Here is a 23,196-nt window from a genome sequence, read left to right on the forward strand (position 1 = left end):
ATGTTGCAGATTGCGTTGTTCCTTAATCTTCGAATTGGATCCGGCTTATTATTTTTTGCAGACTGTTAGAACAATTTTATAAAAGTAAGCTTGAACTTTCGATTATGTCAAATAGAATTTCTGATATATATGTATTAATATGTAAATGATCTACAAAGCGAAAGTATGTTTTGAAGTTCATTAAACAAAAAGTGGAATTGCTACAAAAAATGGATAAAGGCATATCCTTTGTTTATCTAAACTTTGTTTATCTTTAACCTCGCGGCGCCGCGCAATGAATTGGAAGTTGATCTGTTAGCATTATCCTTATCTTCAGGGCAGATGTTTTTATTTTATTTGGCTTAGAATTCCTTATTAAATGTAGTATTTCATCTCGATGTACTCCATCTTTGATATGATTTAAATCAAATTCCTCGTCATTATAATTCACTTCCGATAGCGAAGAAAGTAACAGAGGTTATTGAAAACGAAATAATTTCGATTGACAAATTAGTCGGTATTCTCGACACAGCAATTATAGGACTTGAACAGCGGAACTTTGTAACTGAACAAAAAATTATGTCTGTTTATAGAAATAAAGAGAATGTATTATCACATAAAAAATGAAGCAACTTAAACAACTTACATTGAAAGAAATGTTTAATAAAGTAAACAAATAAATATTAAGCTTTTTTTTTTGTAAATTTTGATACCCTTTAGATCATAATTGTTCTTTATTTCATAAATTACGGTTTCATATTTTTAATTTTATAATTTCTGTATGCCATCTTACCAGATTTAAACTGATGATCTATAATCCGGAAAAATCGATAATCCGTAATTGCCGAAGTCCCGACGAGTCCGGATTAACGACTTTTGACTGTAATAATACTTTTAATACTACTTGCACACAATCCAAAATACGCGACTGAAATTTTGTCATCACATCTTTCATTGCAACATAAGCCACTTTAAAACACCCATCAAACCAACTAACCAGCAAATAAAATCACTCAAGCAAAATCCAAGTTTCAATGTCAAAAGGCTTGCCATACAAACAACATCACAGAACACACAATCGTGCCAAAACCAGTGCAGAACACATATCGCTACATTTGACAATGTCATACATCCGAGGGTGTAGAAAAGTGTAGTACTTTAGTTTGTCATAGGTTTTGAATAAAACTCTATTGATTTCAAGGATGACCAGAAACAAGTCCCTGTTATTCAGGAGAAAGGGGAAAAAATATTTTTTCCCCAGAAGAAAAGGGACCTGATTGCTCTCGAAATTATTGAGTTATATTCAAACTGTATGCCAAACTATGACTGCAAGATTACTTTTTTTATCAGAAATTCAGTGCTATGCTTGCTTCATCTTATATATGCGAACAAGTATTTTCAACTATGAACCTTAGAAAGAATTATTTCAGAACTAGACTGATAGATGAGCATTTAGCCTCATTTCTTAGAATCAGTACATCTCACTTCAAACCTCTATAAGGAACTTTTAAAAATGAAATTGCAATTTCCTTCATCCTATTAACATATTTAAATTGTAATACTTGTATATTGTTTTTAAAATTTTTAAAAAATGTATCTTGGCCGGCAAAACATTTTTTTTCGATATTTGGCCAGCGACTGAAAAAGTTTGCCCATGCTTGCTCTAACATATAAATCTGCAACATGTGCACTGCAGTGAAGTTTACTTTTTGTACAGTAATTTATTATATAAAATAATAATCTTATTGTTTCATAAGAATAAATTGAATTTAATTAAAAAATTAAATTTAAATACATATTTAATTAAATATTCTTTGCGCCATTGCTGCAAGGAATGAAATTTAAATTTAAACAAATTTAAATTCTTAACAAATACGTATAAAAGTAAAAAAGCAAATTTAAATTCTAAAAAAAGGAAAAAAGCCAAAATAATTTAAAATAATTAAAAAAATTTGCAAACATGTAAAAGATTTAATGCTCGAACTAATCTACAATATCATTTAAATTCATAAGCATAAGCAAATCAAGTGCAGTATCTATCCATGAAAATAAATCTACTAATTTAATAAATCAAAATTAAAATAAACAATTTTTTTTAAAAATGCATATGTGAATGACCGAAGTCTGTCTCCTGCCTACTCTACGGTCATTCACATATGCATTTTTTAAACAAATTGTTTAATTTAATTTTAATTTATTAAATTAGTAGATTAGTAGATTTATTAAATGAATAGATATTGCACTTGATTTGCTTATGCTTCTGAATTTAAATGATACTGTAGATTAGTTCGAGAATTAAATCTTTTACATGTTTGCACATTTTTTAAAAATTATTTTAAATTATTTTGGCTTTTTTCCTTTTTTTAGAATTTAAATTTGCTTTTTTACTTTTATACGTATTTGTTAAGAATTTAAATTTGTTTAAATAATAATTTTAAAATTATATCACACTTTTCTTTTATTTATCATACCATTATAATATCACCACACTGATATAATTTTCATACCTTACTACTCATGTGCATGAAGAAATCGGAGCATTTTTAGCACATTAGGTGATCAGTACAGCTGGTATCTCATATAAATTAAAGACACAGTACAAAATCTGAAATCCGGAGCTCGGAACCACCAGCAACTTTTCCCCCTTTAGAATGACTAAAAATGAAGAATATAACAATAAATAAATAAAACAGAAGGTGTGCTGTAAGAGCATCTTTTCTTCCAACAAACTTAAATTTCTACATTTTACACTAAATTTTAACCTACTCAATGACAATATAATGATTGTCACTGTACTTGAGTGGTTGTATTAGCACTTTTCTATCTATACAATAAGTGAAGCTATAAAGCATATTTGTTTAGAGTGGGATGTTGCTCATACTGATTTTCTTTTGTTAGCATAGCAACGAGGAAGGGAGGAAGTAATAGACTCCAAGGAATTTAAGTTTGGTTAACATACCAAATGGCACTTTTCATAAACTTTCTAATTTGAAACAGCTTAATATTTTTTGCATGCTATATTATTACAGCTACCTTGGAAAAACTAAAATTTGAATTTTTAATTATGTTGAAGAGAATGTTTAATTCTGAAGCAGCAACAGGATCTGCAAAGTGAAAGTAAGTTTCAACATGAATTAAGAAAAAAGTGTAATTACTGCATCAAACAGAAAAAGGCATATATATCTTAAAATTATGCATGGGATATGTCACTAGAAAATCAACAGTATAAGACATAAAAAACAGAAAATGATTTCTTTAAGATTCTAATCATTCATGTGGAATAGAAAACAGAAAAATAATTTGTAATGCTAAACATGACGACTGAATGGGAGAGACACAGTAAGGGCAAGCCATGAAGAAGTTCAGTGCTCAAGTCAAAATATTTTGTAAAGAAATGGACTTAAAAACTGAAAACATATATTTGACAGTTTGGTTAACTAAATTTAAAATCGCCACAGTATGAGGAACTTATGAAACTGATCCTTTATGAGAATATGTGTCTCCTAATACTTGTCAACTTCTGCAGAATAGCCCAAACTGATGTCAACGAGGACGATTTTGGTATATGCAATTATGGAATAAATGCATAAATGTATATTTTTCATTATTGGACAAAAATTATGACCCCCAAGAAGAGAGATTTTACCCATCTTCTAGCATTAAAATAAAACAGCAGGGATGATATAAATGAATGATTGGTTTGAAAATCATTTCATACCCAAGGTTCACCAATATATGAAATCGAGTAGTTATCTAGATAACATGAAAACTGTCCTGCTTACATTTCACTTAAAGTTTTAATAAAAATAATTCTTTTTCCAAATTGTATATCCATCATTCAGCTAATGAATACCAGAGTGCTGCTTGTGCTTAAATACGTAAAGTAGCCTTTTAAAATATATGTAAAATTCTCTGAACAGTAGCAAGATAATTTAAGAATTTTTGAAATAATATAAAATCTACTATGTGAAACATTGCAAGGTTATGGAAAGACATGTCTGTAAATATTAAAAAAAAAAATACCACACTTCAAGGTGATGCTGAGAGCTGCGAATATGAAGGTTCTTGGATATCACAAGTAAAATACGAAATTTTCCATCTCCCAGTAAATGGAATTTGAGAAGAAACACGGGAGAGTGATAATAAATTAAGATGATATAATATAAGTTTTCCACGATTACACCAGGAAAGAAATGAAACTAAACTGGCAATGCACTGAGGAAATATGCCATAACAAAAATAAGCCACAATTGGAAAAGAATTCTATAGAATTTGAAAGAAATGCAAATAAATGCTAATTAAGGTGCTAAAAAATTTTCTATTGCAGCAATCTTCAATTAAATAATATATGACAAAATCTGTAACACAATTTAAAATCCAGAACATATTACTATTGATAATGAAGAAACTGATAGAGATTGCCAAGAATGAAAATATTTTGACTAAGAGTTTAGTTGGAATTCTTGATACAGCAATTAAAAGATCTGAACAACGGAGCTTTGTAACTGAATAAGAAATTATGTTTGTCTATAAAATTAAAGGGAATGTATTAGGCCAAAGATGGAAATAGCTTATTATAACTTACACGGATAGAAGTGCTCAATAAAACAAATAAGTAAATATGGACTTGTTTTGTTAATTTTAACTCCTTTCAGGTTATATATGCTTCATTATTTCATAATTTTAATTTTATAATTTCTACATGTCATCTTACTTGATTTAAACTATGATCTAAAATCTGAACACCAGATGATCCTGGATCTCAGACTCTGTAATGCACTAATAATTCAAGGTAAAATAAAACTCTATTTAGTTGTTGCTTATAAAAAACATTGTACTTCCGTATCATAGTGTCCCTCAAAATTTAATTGCTAAAACAACCGAGATGTTACATGTAGTGAGGTATAAGAACACATGACAATATTTCAAAAAGATATCTTAGTTGATCAGTAATTCAATCTTAAGGGCCACTATATTAAGGAAGTACCAAAAATGCTTAACCAATACCCTCCAAATCAGTATTTGGAAAGTATTGGCGTAGCTGCCCAAACCACCTATATTTGCAATCAGCCTTAGAAAGACTATTTTAGTTGTACAAATAACCTCAATTTAGCAAATTTTATCACAGGTCTCAGATAATTTAGCAAATCGAAGTTTAACTTATATTGGGGCATTTAACTCGAAATTTATGTTTAAAAATGGTTGAGGTTTACTGTTTAGTATAAGAAGGAATAGTTGCGAAGTTCAATGCCTTTTGATATGATTTAATATACCAAGTGTGAAAAATAAAACAGTTCTTATTTCTGAAGTATGAGTAAAAACTTGAGTTCTTGACATAAAGCTTGATAGTTGATACCTGTGATTGATACAAATACTTTTAAAATTGAACTATATAACTTTTTAAAATTAATTAATTTACTTTAATGGAAAACATTACATAGAATGACCACTACATCATGTTTTACGATTAGTTTTTTTTTGGGGGGGTGGGGCAAGATTTGGAAATTATATTTCAAATTTAAAACATAAAAAATTCACAAAACTAAATAATTACACTTTATTAGATATCACTGCCTTTGCTCATATAAAGCACCTGTCAATTCACATAAAAGCTGATAGGCTTCAAATACTTTATTTATCTGACAAAAATACAACACTTACAAATGAAATTAATTCCATCATAAGTCTATTCAATATATTATTATATTTCTAAAATTTCATATTATCCTTTTAAGATCATAAAAAATTTGGGATACCTGATTAATGTAATCACTTCAAATTTAATAAAACTGTATTGCTTAATATTATTATTGCATTGTTTATCATAAAAAATTACACATCCTATTTAATGATTCTATTCCAATCTATTTTCAAAAAGTTTAAAATAGAATCATAACTTACAAGTTGTTAGTTTAGATAAAACTTTTCATTATTAAAAATTTTAAGGTTTTTTTTTTTTTTTTTTTTAATTTTTAAATACAGCTTTACAGCATTTTATGCTACCATAGTTATAATTATTTTTCTTACACCGAATGGCAGACTTTTCAAAACCTACATAAGATAACATATCCGTCATATGATCTTAAAAATACATATTATTAAATCAAAGCACACACTTAACACAGTAAAACTTTTGAACATATAGGCAATGAAATTTAAAAATTTCAGCTTTTGCAATTTATTTCACAGGTACATTTTTTTAAAATTCCACTATGCCACAGCTGTTGTTCTTGAAAGAAGACTTTTTAAACCTACATACATTGCACTATCAAGTAGGTGGAATACGAAAGAAGATACACATATATATTCAAAGATTAGTTTTCATAAAATATATAGATGCTTATATATTACAAATACACAATATCTAAACAGCTACAGAAAAATGATTAAAAAATTACTCACTGTTCAACAGAAGAAAAAATATTATCTGATAATTAAGTGCAATAACTTTGGCACTTTAATAATAATTCCTAAAACAGAACTGTAAAAACAATTATTTTGAGTTTCAAACAAATCATACATTTACTGTAACAGAAGTTTTAGGATGGGAGAATAATAATAAAGCAGATGAGAACATATCACATTTGTGTGAGGATCACATGTTGAAATAAATAAATTTACAATTCACTATACTTAACCATTACTTCAACACAGCAATACATACAAGTATTAAGCTTTTAGCTTTTTGGCATCAAATACATATTCAATCACATACGTGGTAAGCTTAGCTATATGCTGATATTCATAGCTATTATATCAGCAATGGTGACGGTAACAACTTCAATGTTTAACACAAAGAAAAATAGAATTCAGTTGAAACCAATATCTTCTAAACTTTCTCCCTTAAAAGCAACAGTTATGCAATAATGCAACAACAGCTGCTGCAAAAGTTCCTGTTCATCTAAGAATTCTAAGCTTTCAATACGTTCAACATCTTGTTGGGGCAAATGCTGATAAACTTCCATCATGTCCCATGACTTAGCTCCTTCCCAGCCAGCATCGGTAAATCTCTTCTGTTGAGATTCGAGATCAGAGCAAACCGATACACCAGCTAAATTGCAGCCCCTTTTTTTAAGATTTTCGATCATGACGTTACCAAATTTATCACCCATATTGACTTGCTCGTAATTGATAAACAGAGCAGTTCGGAATTTTTCTGCAATCCATTTCAAGAAAGCAGAGGTGAGATGCTCTTCATTGTAAACAAGAACACATTCTGCAAGAAACACAGTAGGAACAGTGGTATCAACAAGCCCATTCAACAATTTTGATTCTAATTCACTGATATTTCGGATGTCTGAACCGACTAAATGATATTCTCCTCCATGAAGTTCACAGCTTGAAAATTGAATATCATCATCTTCCGTAGCTACCATTCTCAGCAGATTTTTTCGATTCCTTATTAAGTAACATTTCCGCGAAGTTACAGGAGGCAAATCGATTTCTATGAAACTCTTAACAGTCACATTTTCGTCCTTTAATCTCCAATACAACGTATCAAAGCCAGCTCCAATGTTTATGACTTGACAGTTATAGTTAGTTGTTGTAAGAAATTGATCAAGCAATATTTTCATACCCATAACTCTAGCGTAATAACCACGACTTATCTCCGGAGCTTTACGATCAGAGGTTGATTTTATGAAATGTTGAATGTGAGGATCTACCCAGTATCCCGTATGTACAGCATATCGTTTACATATAGCTGCATCATCGTTCGTGGCGATAACTGCATCATCTTCACACATTGTTTTTTCTTTAGTAATAAACGTACGGATTAAGATGTAGACATATCGCTCTTTATAGAAGTGTGTTGGTAAGCTGGAGACTTAGTGACACATATCTGTTTCACAAAGGCTATATTACATGATAATACAAAAGACATCAAAACGAATACTAGAAATTTAAACGCAAAAATTACGGATATGAGACGGAGAATTTCAGTTTTCTAGTCTGTAGTCTATATTTATTATGGGAGTTGCGTTGAGTACGACAAATGCTGTGGATTCAAAGTCTTGAAATCTTAAAATTTGATTATTACATATCATAGTTAAACCACAAACACTGCAAAATAGAAATTTTCTAATTTTATAGACATAATAGCATTAAAATTTTCAGAAAATATATAAACAATTGCAATGTAGTATTATCATTGCTATAATGCATGAGATATAAATTCATTGCATATTTATCTGTAATATGTAATATAATTTTGAGATTATTTAAAATGAAGTTTTAAGAGAAATAAATTTAAATTTAAAAAAATTGACCAGTTAAAATTAATACGTTGCGTTTGTAACTGAAGTGAAGTGCGCTATCGCGCATTTCAATTTTCAAATAAGATGTTTTGTGTCAGTAACTGCCGTTTTGTGAATTTTTTATTCACTGGCTATTCATTTGGGATAGTTATTAGTTTTGTTTTATAGGTAAGATTTCTATATTATTTTACTTTTGTTTGTAAATATATGCACATCGTTTTAGAGGTTCATGACTGTTTTTATGATATTTCCAGTTTTAGTGTATATCAGTTTCATGCCCTGATCATGAGTTATTGAAATTATATAATTAATGTTTATTATAAGTTATTTTTCATGTTTGAAAATTCGAAGTTTTTTGTAAAAGTAAAATTTTGTGTATTTGTTTCAAGCTCTTAAATTTAGACGCTTGTCTCTAACATATAAGTGTTTCTACTCTTTATTATTGAAAAAAAAAAAAAAAAAAGCGTTAGGCAAAGCACTTGTCTAATGTAAAAGATGAGAGGGGACGAAAAATTAAAAACAAATATTAACGTTAATGTGTTAAGCAGGGCAGGCACTCATTTTTTGGCTCCGGCACGCGAATTAAGTTTTTAATTTTTATCTTATTTATTTTTTTATGTGTATTTTAAAAGGTTTTTTTTTTTTTTTCGAAGGGAGTCGAGCAATAAATTATACTTGAAAAACAAATCTGTTTCTTAAATTTTTGAAGCACTTCTTTAAACTACTTAATTTTCATAATTTGCTGGCCATGCAAAATTGACATGGCTTTTTGCGTGACAAGTTAATTTTTATTGCCAAGTTTAGTTTTTAAAATGATCATTTTTAAATTGCATTCTCAAGAAATGTATTTGAAACAAAACCAAAAAGTAAAATCAATTATTAAAAAAAAGTAAGATGTTATTAAGATAGGCTTATAATCATTTTGAATTACCAATTTACTGCAAGTACCTTTTTTACCACATATCTCATGTTAGAATTAAGTTGTGTGCATGTCTTTTTGTTATTGTCTTTCAAACTATTTTTCAAAATTATAAGTTTTTTTCTGAATTTTTTTTAATTTTTTGCCAAGAATACAACCATGTCATTATTCCCTTTTTAATTGTTTGAAACTTTCAGTAGCATGGCGTGCCCATAAACATGTAAAGTATGTTAAGTCTAAGTTTATTTATAGGTTTTTGGCAATTGGTCATTATATTAAAATGGTTATCGCTGACTATTAAGGCCAAATTACAACTATATAGTTTGATTTTTCATTTATTATTTTTACTTTTATTATCATCCTTTCAGTTTCAAGCATGTACTGTAGTATAAATCTGCGATAAAGTATTTTTTGCCTTTTAGTAAATTATAAAGCAAATTTATCATTAATACCTTATCTTGGAGCTGTTGGCTGATGCTGTCTATTATGATAACATAGTTTTCAAATAAAATATAAACTTAAAATCTATTTTAATCGAAAAATTTTGTTCTGCATGGTGGAGCTTTTGCATAAAATAATCAGAATTCGTAATTTCATGTTTCATTCAAAATTTCTCATCCCTTGCACGTTAAATTGGGAATAGACTTTAAAAGAATTGTCCAAAATCTTGATAAAGTAAAGAATGCTATTATCTGCCTTGATTTTTGACAAGTATTTTTTAGAATATTAGCAAACCCATAGAAAAGAAATGTCTTGATGTTTTCATTTCAGTGCAAGATTTAATTTTTTAACTTTTCACACTTTTTCCTTTTAAACTTTTCACAGCGAAGTTCGCCCGAAATGCCTGTGCATTCAGGCATCGGCAGGTTGCTCGAATGCCTGCATCCATTCTGTAGCTGGTGCTTCCTCCCATCATGTTAATGCATGGCCAGTTGATTTCAGAAGTTGTTAACTGATACCTAGTCATTTTTTTGAAGCGATTAAAAGTACAGTGGAACCTTGGAATACGAGTCAATGCTGGAATACGAGTATTTCCAGCATTGACCTCGTATAGCGAATTTCTCATATCTAAAAACAAACTTCCCCACTGAAAATAATGGAAATCCAGTTAATTCTTTCTGCAGCTCCAAAAATATTAACATAAAAATCAATTTTCCAATAAATAACACTGATAAATAATATACCATAGTTTACTTTTATGTTAGCTTCTGACACTGATCTTTTAACTGCTTCTAATTAATCCACACCAACAACAGCTTCTCAACACCTTCTAGGAGTTTGGGACGGTGCTTGGAAGCAATGGTAACTCTTTTGGCTACATCAAATTTCTTCCTGCTTCAGAATGGTGCAATTACCATATTTTTTTATTTTAGTGTTAAAGAAACTCTGGATTTAAAATTTAACATAAAAGCAACCTTAATTTGGTGAAGTTTTTGAAATCGATTCCGAGAGCAATCAGACATAGGTCTCTATATTTTGGTTTGGTTTATTTGATTGCAAAAAAACACGCGGGGGCTATCAGCCTAAGGGAAGCCTTCGTGGAGTAAAATGGCTCAGATGCGCATTATGTATGGGGAAAGCCAGGAAAGCACCCATGCAGCCAGCCCATCTGCTGGATTCAAACACCAGACCGAACTGCAAGTGTTCAGAGACTTTAGCGGTTGGTGAGCTCGGTTTCTATATTCCAAAAGTGGGATAGAAAATTGCAGCAATCGAAAAAGTGAAATGATTTTTTATTTAAAGAAATAGTATTAGCAAAGCAAAAACAAATCTAATGTGATCAGTCGTGAAAAATAATAAAAGCTAAGTTATCAGAATATTGAAAGCTTTAAAAAATTGTAATTTACTAAAGAAGAAAATATTTTTGTAAATGTGAAAGGGTTCAAAGAAATCCAATTTACGCTGCATTTGTGTTTACTTTATTCCACTCATTCTTTCCATATAAAATTATTTCACTTTTCCGACCGCTGAAATTTTCTTTCTCACCTCTGAAATATAGAGACCAATGTCTAATTATTTTCGAAACTGATTTCAAAATCCACACAAATTTGCTTTTGTGTCCAGTTTTAAAATCCAAAATTTCTTTAATACTAAGTTAGGTGAAAAATTTAGTACAGTCAAAAGTTGTTAATTCGGACACCCATAATCCAGACCTCAAAGCTACAAACTTTCTGTGCATGCGTCGCGTTGACGCATGCGCGTAAGACCTTTACGGCTGCGAATGTGCGTGTGCGCATAATACGTTTACGCATACGCGTTTAATGTATAACGGACGGTATAAGCTAAGCTAAAATTATCTAATTCAGTTAATGTTGCAGATTGCGTTGTTCCTTAATCTTCTAATTGGATCCCGCTTATTATTTTTTGCAGACTGTTAGAGCAATTTTATAAAAGTAAGCTTGAACTTTCGATTATGTCAAATAGATTTTCCGATATATATTTACTAATATGTAAAGGATCTACAAAGCGAAAGTATGTTTCGAAGTCCATTAAACAAAAAGTTAAATTGCTGCAAAAAATGGATAAAGGCATATCCTTTGTTTTTCTAACCATTCCGAAATCTGTTTATCAATTTCACTCTGCTTTTCGGGTGAGGGGAACGTTGCGGCGCGCAATGAACTGGAAGTTGATCTGTCAGCACTATCCATATCTTCAGGGCAGCTGTTTTTAATTTATTATAGCTTTCGGCTAGATGTTTTCGGCTTATAGTTCATTACTAAATGTAGTATTTCATCTCGATGTACTCTGTTTTTTATAGCAGTGCTCCGCAACCTCTTCTCACCTGCGACGCACAAAAAATCTTTCTGGAATTTCGTGGCACATCAAAAGCTAATGTATATATGTATTGATTTATACACAAAATTTACAATAAATTTTTGTTTTTAATTTGAAAAATATACAATTATAAAACCATAACATATTTATTTATATGCAATCATAATAATTATCAATGTGATACCTGCGCTTAAAAAAAGTTATATATTTTTGAGTTCCGAGTTATCAAGGAAGTGCCGAAAAAATTCAAATGCTGACACACTTACAATCACACACACAACCACACAACAGTGAAATATATTAAAACATTTAATATAGACATTATTAAGGAAAAAAAAATGTCGTTGTGTATTAAATACATGATAAAAAATTGCAAAATGTCAAATACATGTATTTGATTGCGGCACACCTATATCCTACTCATGGCACACCGGTTGCGGAGCACTGTTTTATAGGACTTAAAATCAAATTCATTATAAATATCACGAATACACATCAAATAGATTTCTGGTGGGAATTTTCTAATTTCGACTATGCGTAATGTATGCTTTACGCATGCGCACGTTGAAAGAAATTTTTAATAAAGTAAACAAATAAATATTAAGCCTTTTTTTTTTTTTTTTTTTTTTTTGTAAATTTTGATATCCTTTAGATCATAATTGTTCTTTATTTCATAAATTATGGTTTCATATTTTTAATTTTATAATTTCTGACTGCCATCTTACCATATTTAAACTGATGATCTATAATCCGGAATCGCTGAAGTTCCAATGAGTCAGGATTACGACTGTACTTGTTCACAAACCTTTTCTTTAGGTTTCTTGGAAACAGCCGCTTCCCCAGATAAATATGGAGAAATTTTGCTAAAACATTGTTGCATGTATTTTTGTTTATATGTACTCATTGTCAGCTAAAAATATCCGGTTAAATGTCCGTGAAAAATGGTCATAATGGCAAGTAAATGATGAAACAGCTGTTATATCATTGTTAACCCTCTCGCTGCGCATCCTGCGATTTCCATGGACAATGTAAAAGTAGCAAAATTTACGCAACACACGATTTCCGCGGGAATGACTTTTTGCCGTCTATTTAACTGTGCAACCTACTCTTTCCCTGTTCAAGGTTTCCTTTCAGCTTTTTTGTGATGTTTAATTGTTTATTTAGATGTGAGCTAATAGATGGCATTAGCTGTCCAGATTTCTGCCAAATATACAAAAATATGTAATGTAGCATTTTACGCGCGCTTTTCAAAGTTCAAAGATGTCTGGCAGGAAGTGTTTCGCGAGTGATATAACCTATATTCCTAACGATATTTCCGACACTGATAGTAGTTCTGACTCTGATTTCAAGTATATTGAAGATACCTATAGTGAAACTGACGAGAATTTCTCGGATTCCTCTACAGATAGTGAGGAATCTGCAAGTTCAGTTTTTATTGAAAACATTCGACAGTGGTGCAAAATATTACATTATGCAAGTATTTTCATTAGTACAGTCAAAAGTCGTTAATTCGGACACCCATAATCTGGAATGATCTATAATCCAGACTTCAAAGCTACAAACTTTCTGCACATGCGTCGCATTGAGGCGTTTACGTGCGCATAAGACCTTTACGGCTGCGAATATGCTTGTGCACATGCTCATAAAACGTTTACGCATGCGCGTGTAATGTATAACGGATGGTGTAAGCCAAGGATGTCAAAGTCGTAGCCCGCGACAAGTATTTTTGCGGCCCGGCCAATATATCGGCAAATAATAATGTATAATAATAAAATAACATATCGACGAAGAAAAAAATGAAATGTTTAATGCTAAGTAATTAACGATAATTTATTCAGTGTTGTTAGATTACTCACAGCGAGCTGACACACACACACTACTTAAATTAAAAATGCGTGTGAGTAGCTTGCGTTCAGCTACCTTCGGCTTTTGGGGGACACATGCACTCAGAACTTGTACGCATCCCCCGATAGCCGAATGTGGCCAAACTCATGGTCTCAGTTTTCCAATCATAGTTTTGTACGATATATTGGTGCATGCACTTTGCTTTATTATTAATTATTAATTCATATTGTTACGGATTTCATAGTTATTTATTTATTTAGAATTGTAATTAGATTTGCTTCATGTTGCCTTAGCAACGCAGACGATTTTTGAAAAGACAGCTGCGTTGGAAGGTTAAAAATATTACATTTTTAACCTAATAAATAAATATCTCGTAATTGCGCGTGCATTTAATACCTAATAAATAAATATCTCGTAATTGCCATTGCCATTCACAAAAATCCAGATATTTATAGATGTTTCCAGTATATTCGAGAAATTAATTATAAAGCTTATAAAAGCCGAGAACAAACAACTCATCTCAGTAGTAGCTGTAGTTGTAGCGAACTGTTTGTGTACTTAATGCTGTGATTGATTTGTTGCGATTTCGCTGTGAGATAGAATTAGTTTCTCTGTTTTGAATTGATTTTTGCTAAATGTTTGACATTTTGTGATATTGTTAGAATATTTTTGAAGAAATATTTCAGCATTTTGATTTATCTCTTGTGGAAAGAATATATTTTTGTTAACTTTTTAACGTTAACCGTGTTTATTCCAGCCCTTTGTATTCAGTATGTCTATATCAAAACCAAGTGGTAGTAAAACTAAACGAAAAATCGCTGACGAGCATAGAATATTCCGAGTAAAATGGGAATTAGAATATTTTTGCTGAGAAATAAAAGATAAAATAATCTGCTTGATATGTAATAATACTATTAATGTACCAAAGTTATATAATATTAAACTTCATTACGAACAACACAAATCAAAATATAACAATTACGAAGGATTAATGAGAGAAGAAAAGTTGAAAGAGCTCAAGTTAGGAGTGAAAAAGCAACAGTCCATGTTTAGTAAAGTATTGCAAGAAAGTGAAGCGGCGGTACATGCAAGCTACGTCTTGTCCGAGTTGATAGCTAAACATTCGAAGCCTTTTACTGACCGTGATTTCATCAAGGAATGCCTAATGAAAGCTGGAGAAATTGTTTGTCCTGAAAATGTGAAGGCTTTTCAATCAATTTCATTGTCTCGAAATATAGTTGCGGAAAGAGTTACTGATTTAGCCGCGAATTTAAGTGATCAGATCAAAGCAAAATCATCTAGTTTCGAAAGTTTCTGCATTGCCTGTGACGAGAGCACGGACATTAGTGGCAAAGCTCAATTAGCAGTATTTCTTCGTTCTTGTGACAAGAATTTTAACATTTTTGAGGAATTACTGGATCTAATACCGATGCCTGGTTCTACCACAGGAGAAGATATATTTACTTGTGTTTTTGGACTTCTTCAGAAATACAATCTACCTTTGGCAAAATTAAATTCTGTAGCTACAGATGGCGCTCCATCAATGACCGGGAAAAACAAGGGCTTCGTAGCATTACTAAGGAAAAAACTTAGTGAAATTCACGGTTCAAACATTCATCATATGCATTGTATTATACATCAAGAAGTTCTATGCACGAAAGTAATAAATATGGAGAATGTTTTGTCATATATAAAAAAAGTTATAAATTTTATAAGATCTCAAGGTTTAAATCAGCGTCAATTCGCTGCTTTCTTAAGTGAGTTAGATAGTGAATATTCGGGTTTGTCCTACTATACCGAGGTACGCTAGTCATCTTGCTCCAAGATTCTCAAACAATTCTGGGATTTGAAAGAAGAAATATGTCAGTTTTTAAAAACGATAAATCAAGATGTAAGTTTGTTTTACGATCCAATATGGATACAAGATTTATCTTTCTTGGTTGATATAACCAAACACTTAACCGATTTAAATTTATCGCTACAAGGAAAAGATCATATCATTACGAACATGTTTGACATAGTTAAAGCATTTAAATGTCAACTAGTTCTTTGGGAAAAACAACTTAAAAATGAAGATTTGACGCACTTCCCGACGTGCAGCATGAAGAAATCAAGTTTAGATGATACTTGTTCATATCAAAAATATGCAGAAAAAATTGCAAATTTAACAACTGAATTTGAAATGAGGTTTAATCATTTTAGTTCCCTCGAAGACACATTTTTTTTTGTTTTCTTCGATTCTCTCAATAAGTATTGACTCAGTATCCAGCCATATGCAAATGGAGGTGATCGAGATTCAATGCAATTCAAATTTGAAAGCAAAATTCATTGAAGTGGGCGTGCCTGAATTTTACAAATATTTACCAGCCAGGTTTGAAAATACTCGAAAATTCGCATATGAAATTATTTCCATATTTGGTAGCACTTATCCGTGCGAGCAGTTATTTTCAGTCATGAAAGGTAATAAGTCTCCTATTAGAAACCGTATTAATGATCCTCACCTTGGGTCAGCGTTGAAAGTTATCACTGCAAACAAAATTTCTCCCGAAATAGGAAAGATAATAGCAGAGAAGAGATGTCAAGTATCAGGACGTAAACATTAAATTTTTCTTGTTCTTTTCTATATATATATATATATATATATATATGTTTATCATTGTATTATTCAAAATAAATCTACGTTTCTATGAATTTTTTTTTTTTTTTTTTTTTTTTTTTTTGCAGCCTGCCTAAAGTTAAACCTTGTTTGTTTGGCCCAAGTGTATCTATGAGTTTGACATCCCTGGTGTAAGCTAAGCTAAAATTATCTAATTCAGTTAATGTTGCAGATTGCGTTGTTCCTTAATCTTCGAATTCGATGTGGATTATTATTTTTTGCAGACTGTTAGAGCAATTTTATAAAAGTAAGCTTAAACTTTCGATTATATCAAATAGAATTTCCGATATATATCGTTAATATGTAAAGGATCTAAAGCGAAAGTATGTTTCGAAATCCGAAATCTGTTTATCAATTTCACGCTGCTCGGAGGGTGGAATGCCGCGGCGCACAATGAATTGGAAGTTGATCTGTCAGCACTATCCTTATCTTCAGGGCAGATGTTTTTATTTTATTTGGCTTATAATTCCTTACCAAAGGTAGTATTTCATCTCGATGTACTCCGTCTTTGATATGATTTAAAAAAAGTTCCTCGTCATTATAATTTGCTTCCAATAGTGAGGAAAGTAACAGAGGTTATTGAAAACGAAAAAATTTTGATTAACAAACTAGTCGGTATTCTCGACACAGCAATTATAGGACTTGAACAGCGGAACTTTGTAACTAAACCAGAAATTATGTCTGTTTAATAGAATTAAAGAGAAAGTATTATCACATGAAATGAAGCAACTTAAACTGCTTACATTGAAAGAAATGTTTAATAAAGTAAACAAATAAATATTAAGCTTTTTCTTTTTGTAAATTTTGATACCCTTTAGATCATAATTGTTCTTTATTTCATAAATTATGGTTTCATATTTTTAATTTTGTAATTTCTGCGTGCCATTTTACCAGATTTAAACTGATGATCTATAATCCGGAAAAATCGATAATCCTGAATCGCCGAAGTCCCAACGAGTCCGGGTTAACGACTTTTGACTGTATATATGTTTTACCTTTGTATTTTATAAACTAAATCATAATTTAACCAATATTAATTTTCACTTTTCCTTCAATTTCAGTATTCTGGCAACCTTTTGTATGATCTAATTCTATATTAAAAAAAAAAAAAAAAAAAATTCTTTTACAAAAAAAATTTTTGTATATTTTAACTCTAAAGTATATGTAGGTTTGAAATATGCAATTTAAAAAAATATACAATTTTTGAACTTATTTTGATAATAAAAAAGTACGCAGTGAGAGGGTTAAAAATTAAAATTGGAGAAAAAAGTGCTGTTTTAAAATTTCCTGTACTGCAAGGTCAAAAATTCTTCTAAAAAGTGTAAAGTATGTCCAGCACAAAAATTAAATGTTTACAAGGTATTTATATATATTTTATAAATTGCATTTATTATATTTACAATATTATCATAAATGGCCAGACAGCGAATTTTGGGCCAATGTCTTGCTTTTAAAGATTTCACCACAACGACTCGTTGGTCAGCTTCGATCACTAGTTCCTGTCATTCATTGTTAGAAAATCTGACTCCACTGAATCAATTTATCACAGTCATGGCTCTTGCCACTCTCGGGTTCCAGAGGGTACTAAAATTTATTCTATGCTAAACTACTTGCAACTGGCCAATAAAAAACAATATACTATGCTAGAATAGCTCAGATTTTTTCTCTGTCACTTATTATCTGCGTGTTCAAAAATTTTAGACCTTCGTATTAGGAAAATATGACTTTCTATGGATTAAGATGGTTTTTCAGATTGAGATTTCTTTCAAGAAAAATAAAGATGTCAAAACAGGTCTGAAAGCATTTTGTAAATCAAAAGCTTTGTTTTTCTTGAAAGAAATCTTGATCAGAAAAACCATCTTAATCTATAGAAAGTCATATTTTCCAAATACGAAGTACATTTTTAAAACACTGCCATTTCACATTCGCATCATGCAAGCTGTCATATTCATTTTGTCAATTTATATATATTTTAAGATAGCAGGTTGTCCATATGTCTTGTAAAATAAAAATTGTATCTTATTTTTCTAAATATTATTTTCATTTATACCACCAAGAACATTACATAGATTTTTTCTTTCAAAAGTTGCAGTACGATTCTCTTCCAGCTTGTCATCACCCGAGGCTTGAAAGCATATGTCAAAACAGGTCTGAAAAGCATTTTATAAATCAAAAGCTTTGTTTTTCTTGAAAGAAATCTCGATCTGAAAAACCATCTTAATCCATAGAAAGTCATATTTTCCAAATACGAAGGTCTAAAATTTTTGAATGCGCAGATAATAAGTGACAGAGGAAAAAATCTGAGCTATTTTAGCATAGTATATTGTTTTTTATTGACCAGTTGCAAGTAGTTTAGCATAGAATAAATTTTAGGCAGAAGGGAAAAGAGTTGATGCAAGAACATTATCGTGCTTTTCTATGATTTTAAAATGGGATTAAATCAAGAAGAATGCATTCAATATGTACAGTTAGCATTTGAAAGTGAAGGTCCATCTCATGCTACTGTATTCAAATGGTTTACTGAATATCACGGAAGTCACAACTGTCTTCAGGATGAAGAACACACAGGAAGGCATAAGCAATAATCCCAGATAATGTGTCTGCTATATGAAAAATGGTAATTGATGATAATCGCTGCACCTACCAATTCTAAAATCGTAACTGGTGATGAAACATTCATACAATTTTTTGACGTTCTAACACGTCATGAAAGTAAAGTTTGTGTCTTTGAATATGATCCCACACCCACAATGGTGAAAAGGTAACGTGCCATGAAAAAGTAATAATATGCCATTTTCTTCAGAAAAGCCAGCTAGCTGGAAGGACAAGACAGTCACCACTAAGTGTCTTCCAGAAATTCTTCAAGAAGTGAATGTTAGAGGACTCATGCTGCAACATGACAATGCATCTTCTCATTCGGCGAGATTGACAGTTGAGCTTTTTGAGCAAAAACATATCTGAGTGACAGAACATCCATCGTATTCACCCGATCTGGTTATGACTTTTGGCTCTTTTTTAATCTCAAAATGAACTTGCATGAACGTCATTTTCATTCCAAAGATGAGATTGATGAACCTGTAAATGCATGCTTTCATCGATTCTAAGAAATATATGACTTGTAACATTTAATTTTTGGAAAATTCACTTACAAAAGTGCATTGATGGTGAAGGAGACACTACTTTGAATACCTAAAATTTCACAGTTTAAAAAATATTGTTTTATGTTTAAAAGTATTTTACAGTTATGTATATTTATAGTTTTATGTTTAAAAAGTTTTAAAAACCCATGTGTATCTAAAAAATTTCAGAGTGACCCTCGTATAGCCAATTCTGGATCTCGGGAGATATTCTGTCATCAGTAGTAATAATAGATATCGAACAGATAAAGCTCTTTACAGATTCAAATTTATAGGCATCTATTTCAAGGTAGCAAGCAAGGAGTTATATTTATATAAGAAAGAGTATTTCACTAAATGCTATATAAGAAGAGCTGTTGGACCATTTATTGTAAATAAATTTTCTCTTAATTTGTTCTTAAAAAGAGTATAAGTAAAGTTAAGACTTCAAACAAAATACACTGGTTTTAAGGTTTAAAATTCTGAGCAATTTTTGCAAGAATTTTCTTCGAGTCGAATTGCCAGTGTTTAGCTATTGTTGCAAAAATTTTCATAGTCAAAATTGCAAATGCTTCATAATATATCAAATTTAGCAAACAATTAATGAATTTAAAAAAAAAAAAAAAATGCTGTTTTTCTCCTCCTGCATGTTGAAATCAAACAACTTTATTACTTCGGTTCTGATATATCTGTTAAGTTTCGAAATTTTTAGCACTTTCATTTCATATTTAAGTTAATTTCTCTTCAAGAAATTTTTATGTGTGTCAAACTTGTTTTTATCTCTGTGTGAATTTTGATAAATTTTGATAGTCTGCCTATTGTGAAACTATTATTCTCAGCAACAAAGAAAAATGTAATGTAAAGAATGTGTGTAAATGAATAAATTAACCTTGTTCATAATATTATCTTTTCACTTGTCACTTTCCTTTTATAATATGCATTTCCTTAAATTTGTGTGCAAGATGTGTCTTTTGGCATTAAATACACTGAAGTGCCACTAAATTAGGGATAGCAAGTTAATAACAGGTTAGGCTTCCTGGCCTTGATAATGGCTGTCGCAGATGAGACATAGATTCAATAAGTTTCACAAAAGCATTCTACGGGAATGCTTGCCAAACATCGGAGAGAGCTGTCCATAACCCAGGAAGGGTGGCTAGTGTTGTGTGATGTGGTTTCACACCTTTCTCCAAAACATCCGAAAGGTGTTTAGTAGGATTTATGACAGTTCATGGCAGAGAAGTTACAGGAATGATTGTCGAAACATGCAGTAGCCAACTGGGACTTGTGAAAAGTGCAGTTATCTTGTTGGAATACTCCATTTCCATATGAATGGCAGGACAACATAAATAGGTGGAGAGGATTGCCCAGCAACTCTACATTTCGAATCATAATTGACAGAGGTTGGTACAAGTGCCAAATATCGCAAACATTGCCAGAGACCCTCCCCAAACATGATTGAGCTGCTGTGGCGATGAACAATTCCAATTCCAATTTAGCATGCATTCCAATCCATGGCTTCATGATCCTGACACCATATTCTCAGGCTCACGTTGGTGTTAAGTAGTTTGAATCGAGATTTATCATTCCATCCTACTCATTTCCAGTCCATTATCTGTGTTCTCTCGTCCAGACAAGATGTACCGCTCGATGGCATGAATTGTACAGTGGTACCCTCGTGTGTCAACGGCTCCCAAAACCCATATTGTGAAACGAGCATTGCTTGATCCATTTACTGACTTTACAACTGGCACCCTGATTCAGCTAGGTAGTAATTTGAGCTAATATTTGGCTTCACTGGCTATGTACAATACAGTTGAGCTGTCTCACACCATGCTTGTTCAAGGCTAACTGTTCTTTGCAATTTGCCCGATCACTACTCCCCACCCACCATCCGCGTATTCTCAGTAAACTCTTGACATTTTCAAACTTGAAAATCCTAGCCTTTTGAGGATTTCAGTAACTCAATGGCCCAAGCATAGTACCTAGTATATTTTACTATCTATCGGCAATCAAAGGTGTATGAATTAGAAGTTTTATCCATACTGACAATTCAAACAATTGATTAATGACAACCATAGTCCTCTATATATGCAGTTACAACACCTTCACATGAACATAAAGTGGTGTAGCGCTACAAAATTTGCCTAGCCATGTCTATCCCTAATTCAGCGGCACTCTTCTGAATGGCTCCTTTTTCCTACAAAAATTATTCAAGTCTTCTAAATCTATTTTCAGAGTTCTTCAAAGTATCTCGTAAGAAATCTGAATGTGTTTAAAGACGATTTTTGATCAAATTATCGTATTTTTGATTTGATTCTCATATAATAGCTTGATTTCTTGTCTTTCCAAATTTATTCAAATTTTGTTTCAAACAATTCTAGAACATGAGTTATAACTACTTGAATAAAAAAAACATCAAAATTTTGATAGTATTCACATCTATGAATTTGAATAACGTGGCACTCCTACTGTAAAAAGTGCACCACAGTTTTTAAATCAATGAAGGGGGGGGAGGACGCATTTTTAAATATAAATCATTGTGGTTTATTTCTTCAAAGTTTTACCCAAAATTCAAAGCTTGTATATAAGAGAAAATTGAAAAAATGAGGAATCATAACATTCAAACATGTCGCTGTGACTATGAAAATGTTGTGCCTAGCAGGAAAAATGAGTGGAATGTTTTCCAATTAAATCATTGTAAAGTTAAATGCCAAAAACCAATGACGGTAGTTACCAACGACCCTGGTATACCTAGCTGAAGCTAATATATTTATTCCATTCATGCATAATAATATGCAAGTACTTTTATTTATTAAATAAAGGATACTGTATAAATGCATTTTAAAGAATGAAAGATTATTTCTTAGAAGGTATGTGCATATGTATATTTTTGCATTAGTTAAAAAAATGCTTATTGATGTAAGCATTTTTACATTAAGTAAAATTTTTACTGATTAAAATTCTGTCATAAATATTTTTATGGATTCTACAAAATCAAGTTTTTAATTGGTAAAACTTTTCTCATCTATCTTTTTTTCTATAGTTAATTTTTTCTGCTTAAATATATTTAAAAATTGCTGTATCAAAATGTTTTATTTTTAGTTATTGTGGAATATTAAATTTAAAATAAATAATCTCTTCTTTTATATTCACTTCTACAGTTTTCTTATAAACAATCTGACAGAAGACCGCTAACTGATATAGACCACTAAGAATTTGAATTGCATGCCTTCCATGAGTAAGTTCATCAGTCATTCTTTTATGTCATCTCAATTGTATCTTATATCTTACTACGTCTCAAAACTGTATAAAAATTTTGCAGTGTTTAGTTGAAAATTATAATCAATGCAGTTCAACATTAATAAAATTAAATGAGATATTCTCTTGAAACATTGGTCATAGATTTTTATTTTAATACAGGAAATGAATCAAATACTGTAGGTTTTTTAGATGCCAGAATTTTTCTTTTGTGACAGGTTTTAGTAAAACTGCATTGCACTTCTTTATTATAAGTGGCTTAAGTGTCTGTTTGTCATCGATAGTTTATTTGTTTGCTTTCGTGTACTAGCCAAATGGGGATGAAATTGCCGCGACATTCAAATAGTCCATATACACTGATACCATACATGCAGTTATCGTTTTAATTAAATT

General features: G+C 30.9%; 2 protein-coding genes across 3 annotated transcripts in view; one reads left to right on the plus strand and one right to left on the minus strand.

The window, feature by feature from the left end:
• Positions 1 to 5,522: 5,522 nt before the first annotated feature.
• LOC118186824 (leucine carboxyl methyltransferase 1) lies at positions 5,523 to 7,946 on the minus strand. The gene has a single exon (XM_035356982.2). It carries the CDS (start codon positions 7,722 to 7,724, stop codon positions 6,789 to 6,791), a length of 936 nt encoding a protein of 311 aa, XP_035212873.1. The 5' UTR covers positions 7,725 to 7,946; the 3' UTR covers positions 5,523 to 6,788.
• A 320-nt stretch (positions 7,947 to 8,266) lies between these two features.
• The window catches only part of LOC118186823 (protein regulator of cytokinesis 1-like), a 33,041-nt gene continuing 18,111 nt past the window's right edge, over positions 8,267 to 23,196 (plus strand). For both annotated transcript variants that reach the window (XM_085822209.1, XM_035356979.2), the window contains exons 1-2: positions 8,267 to 8,402; positions 22,707 to 22,783. The gene's annotated coding sequence lies outside the window, so the exon portion shown is untranslated. The remainder of the gene's footprint in view (positions 8,403 to 22,706; positions 22,784 to 23,196) is intronic.

The sequence above is a fragment of the Stegodyphus dumicola genome, chromosome 8 (genome assembly GCF_044657685.1).
Source record: "Stegodyphus dumicola isolate Sdum_Otavi_A_Nest chromosome 8, ASM4465768v1".
Taxonomy (NCBI): Eukaryota; Metazoa; Arthropoda; class Arachnida; order Araneae; family Eresidae; genus Stegodyphus; species Stegodyphus dumicola.

Coding starts and splice junctions, on each gene's coding strand:
- LOC118186824 (XM_035356982.2), bottom strand. CDS start 7,724: ATGTGTGAAGATGATGCAGTTATCGCCACGAACGATGATGCAGCTATA.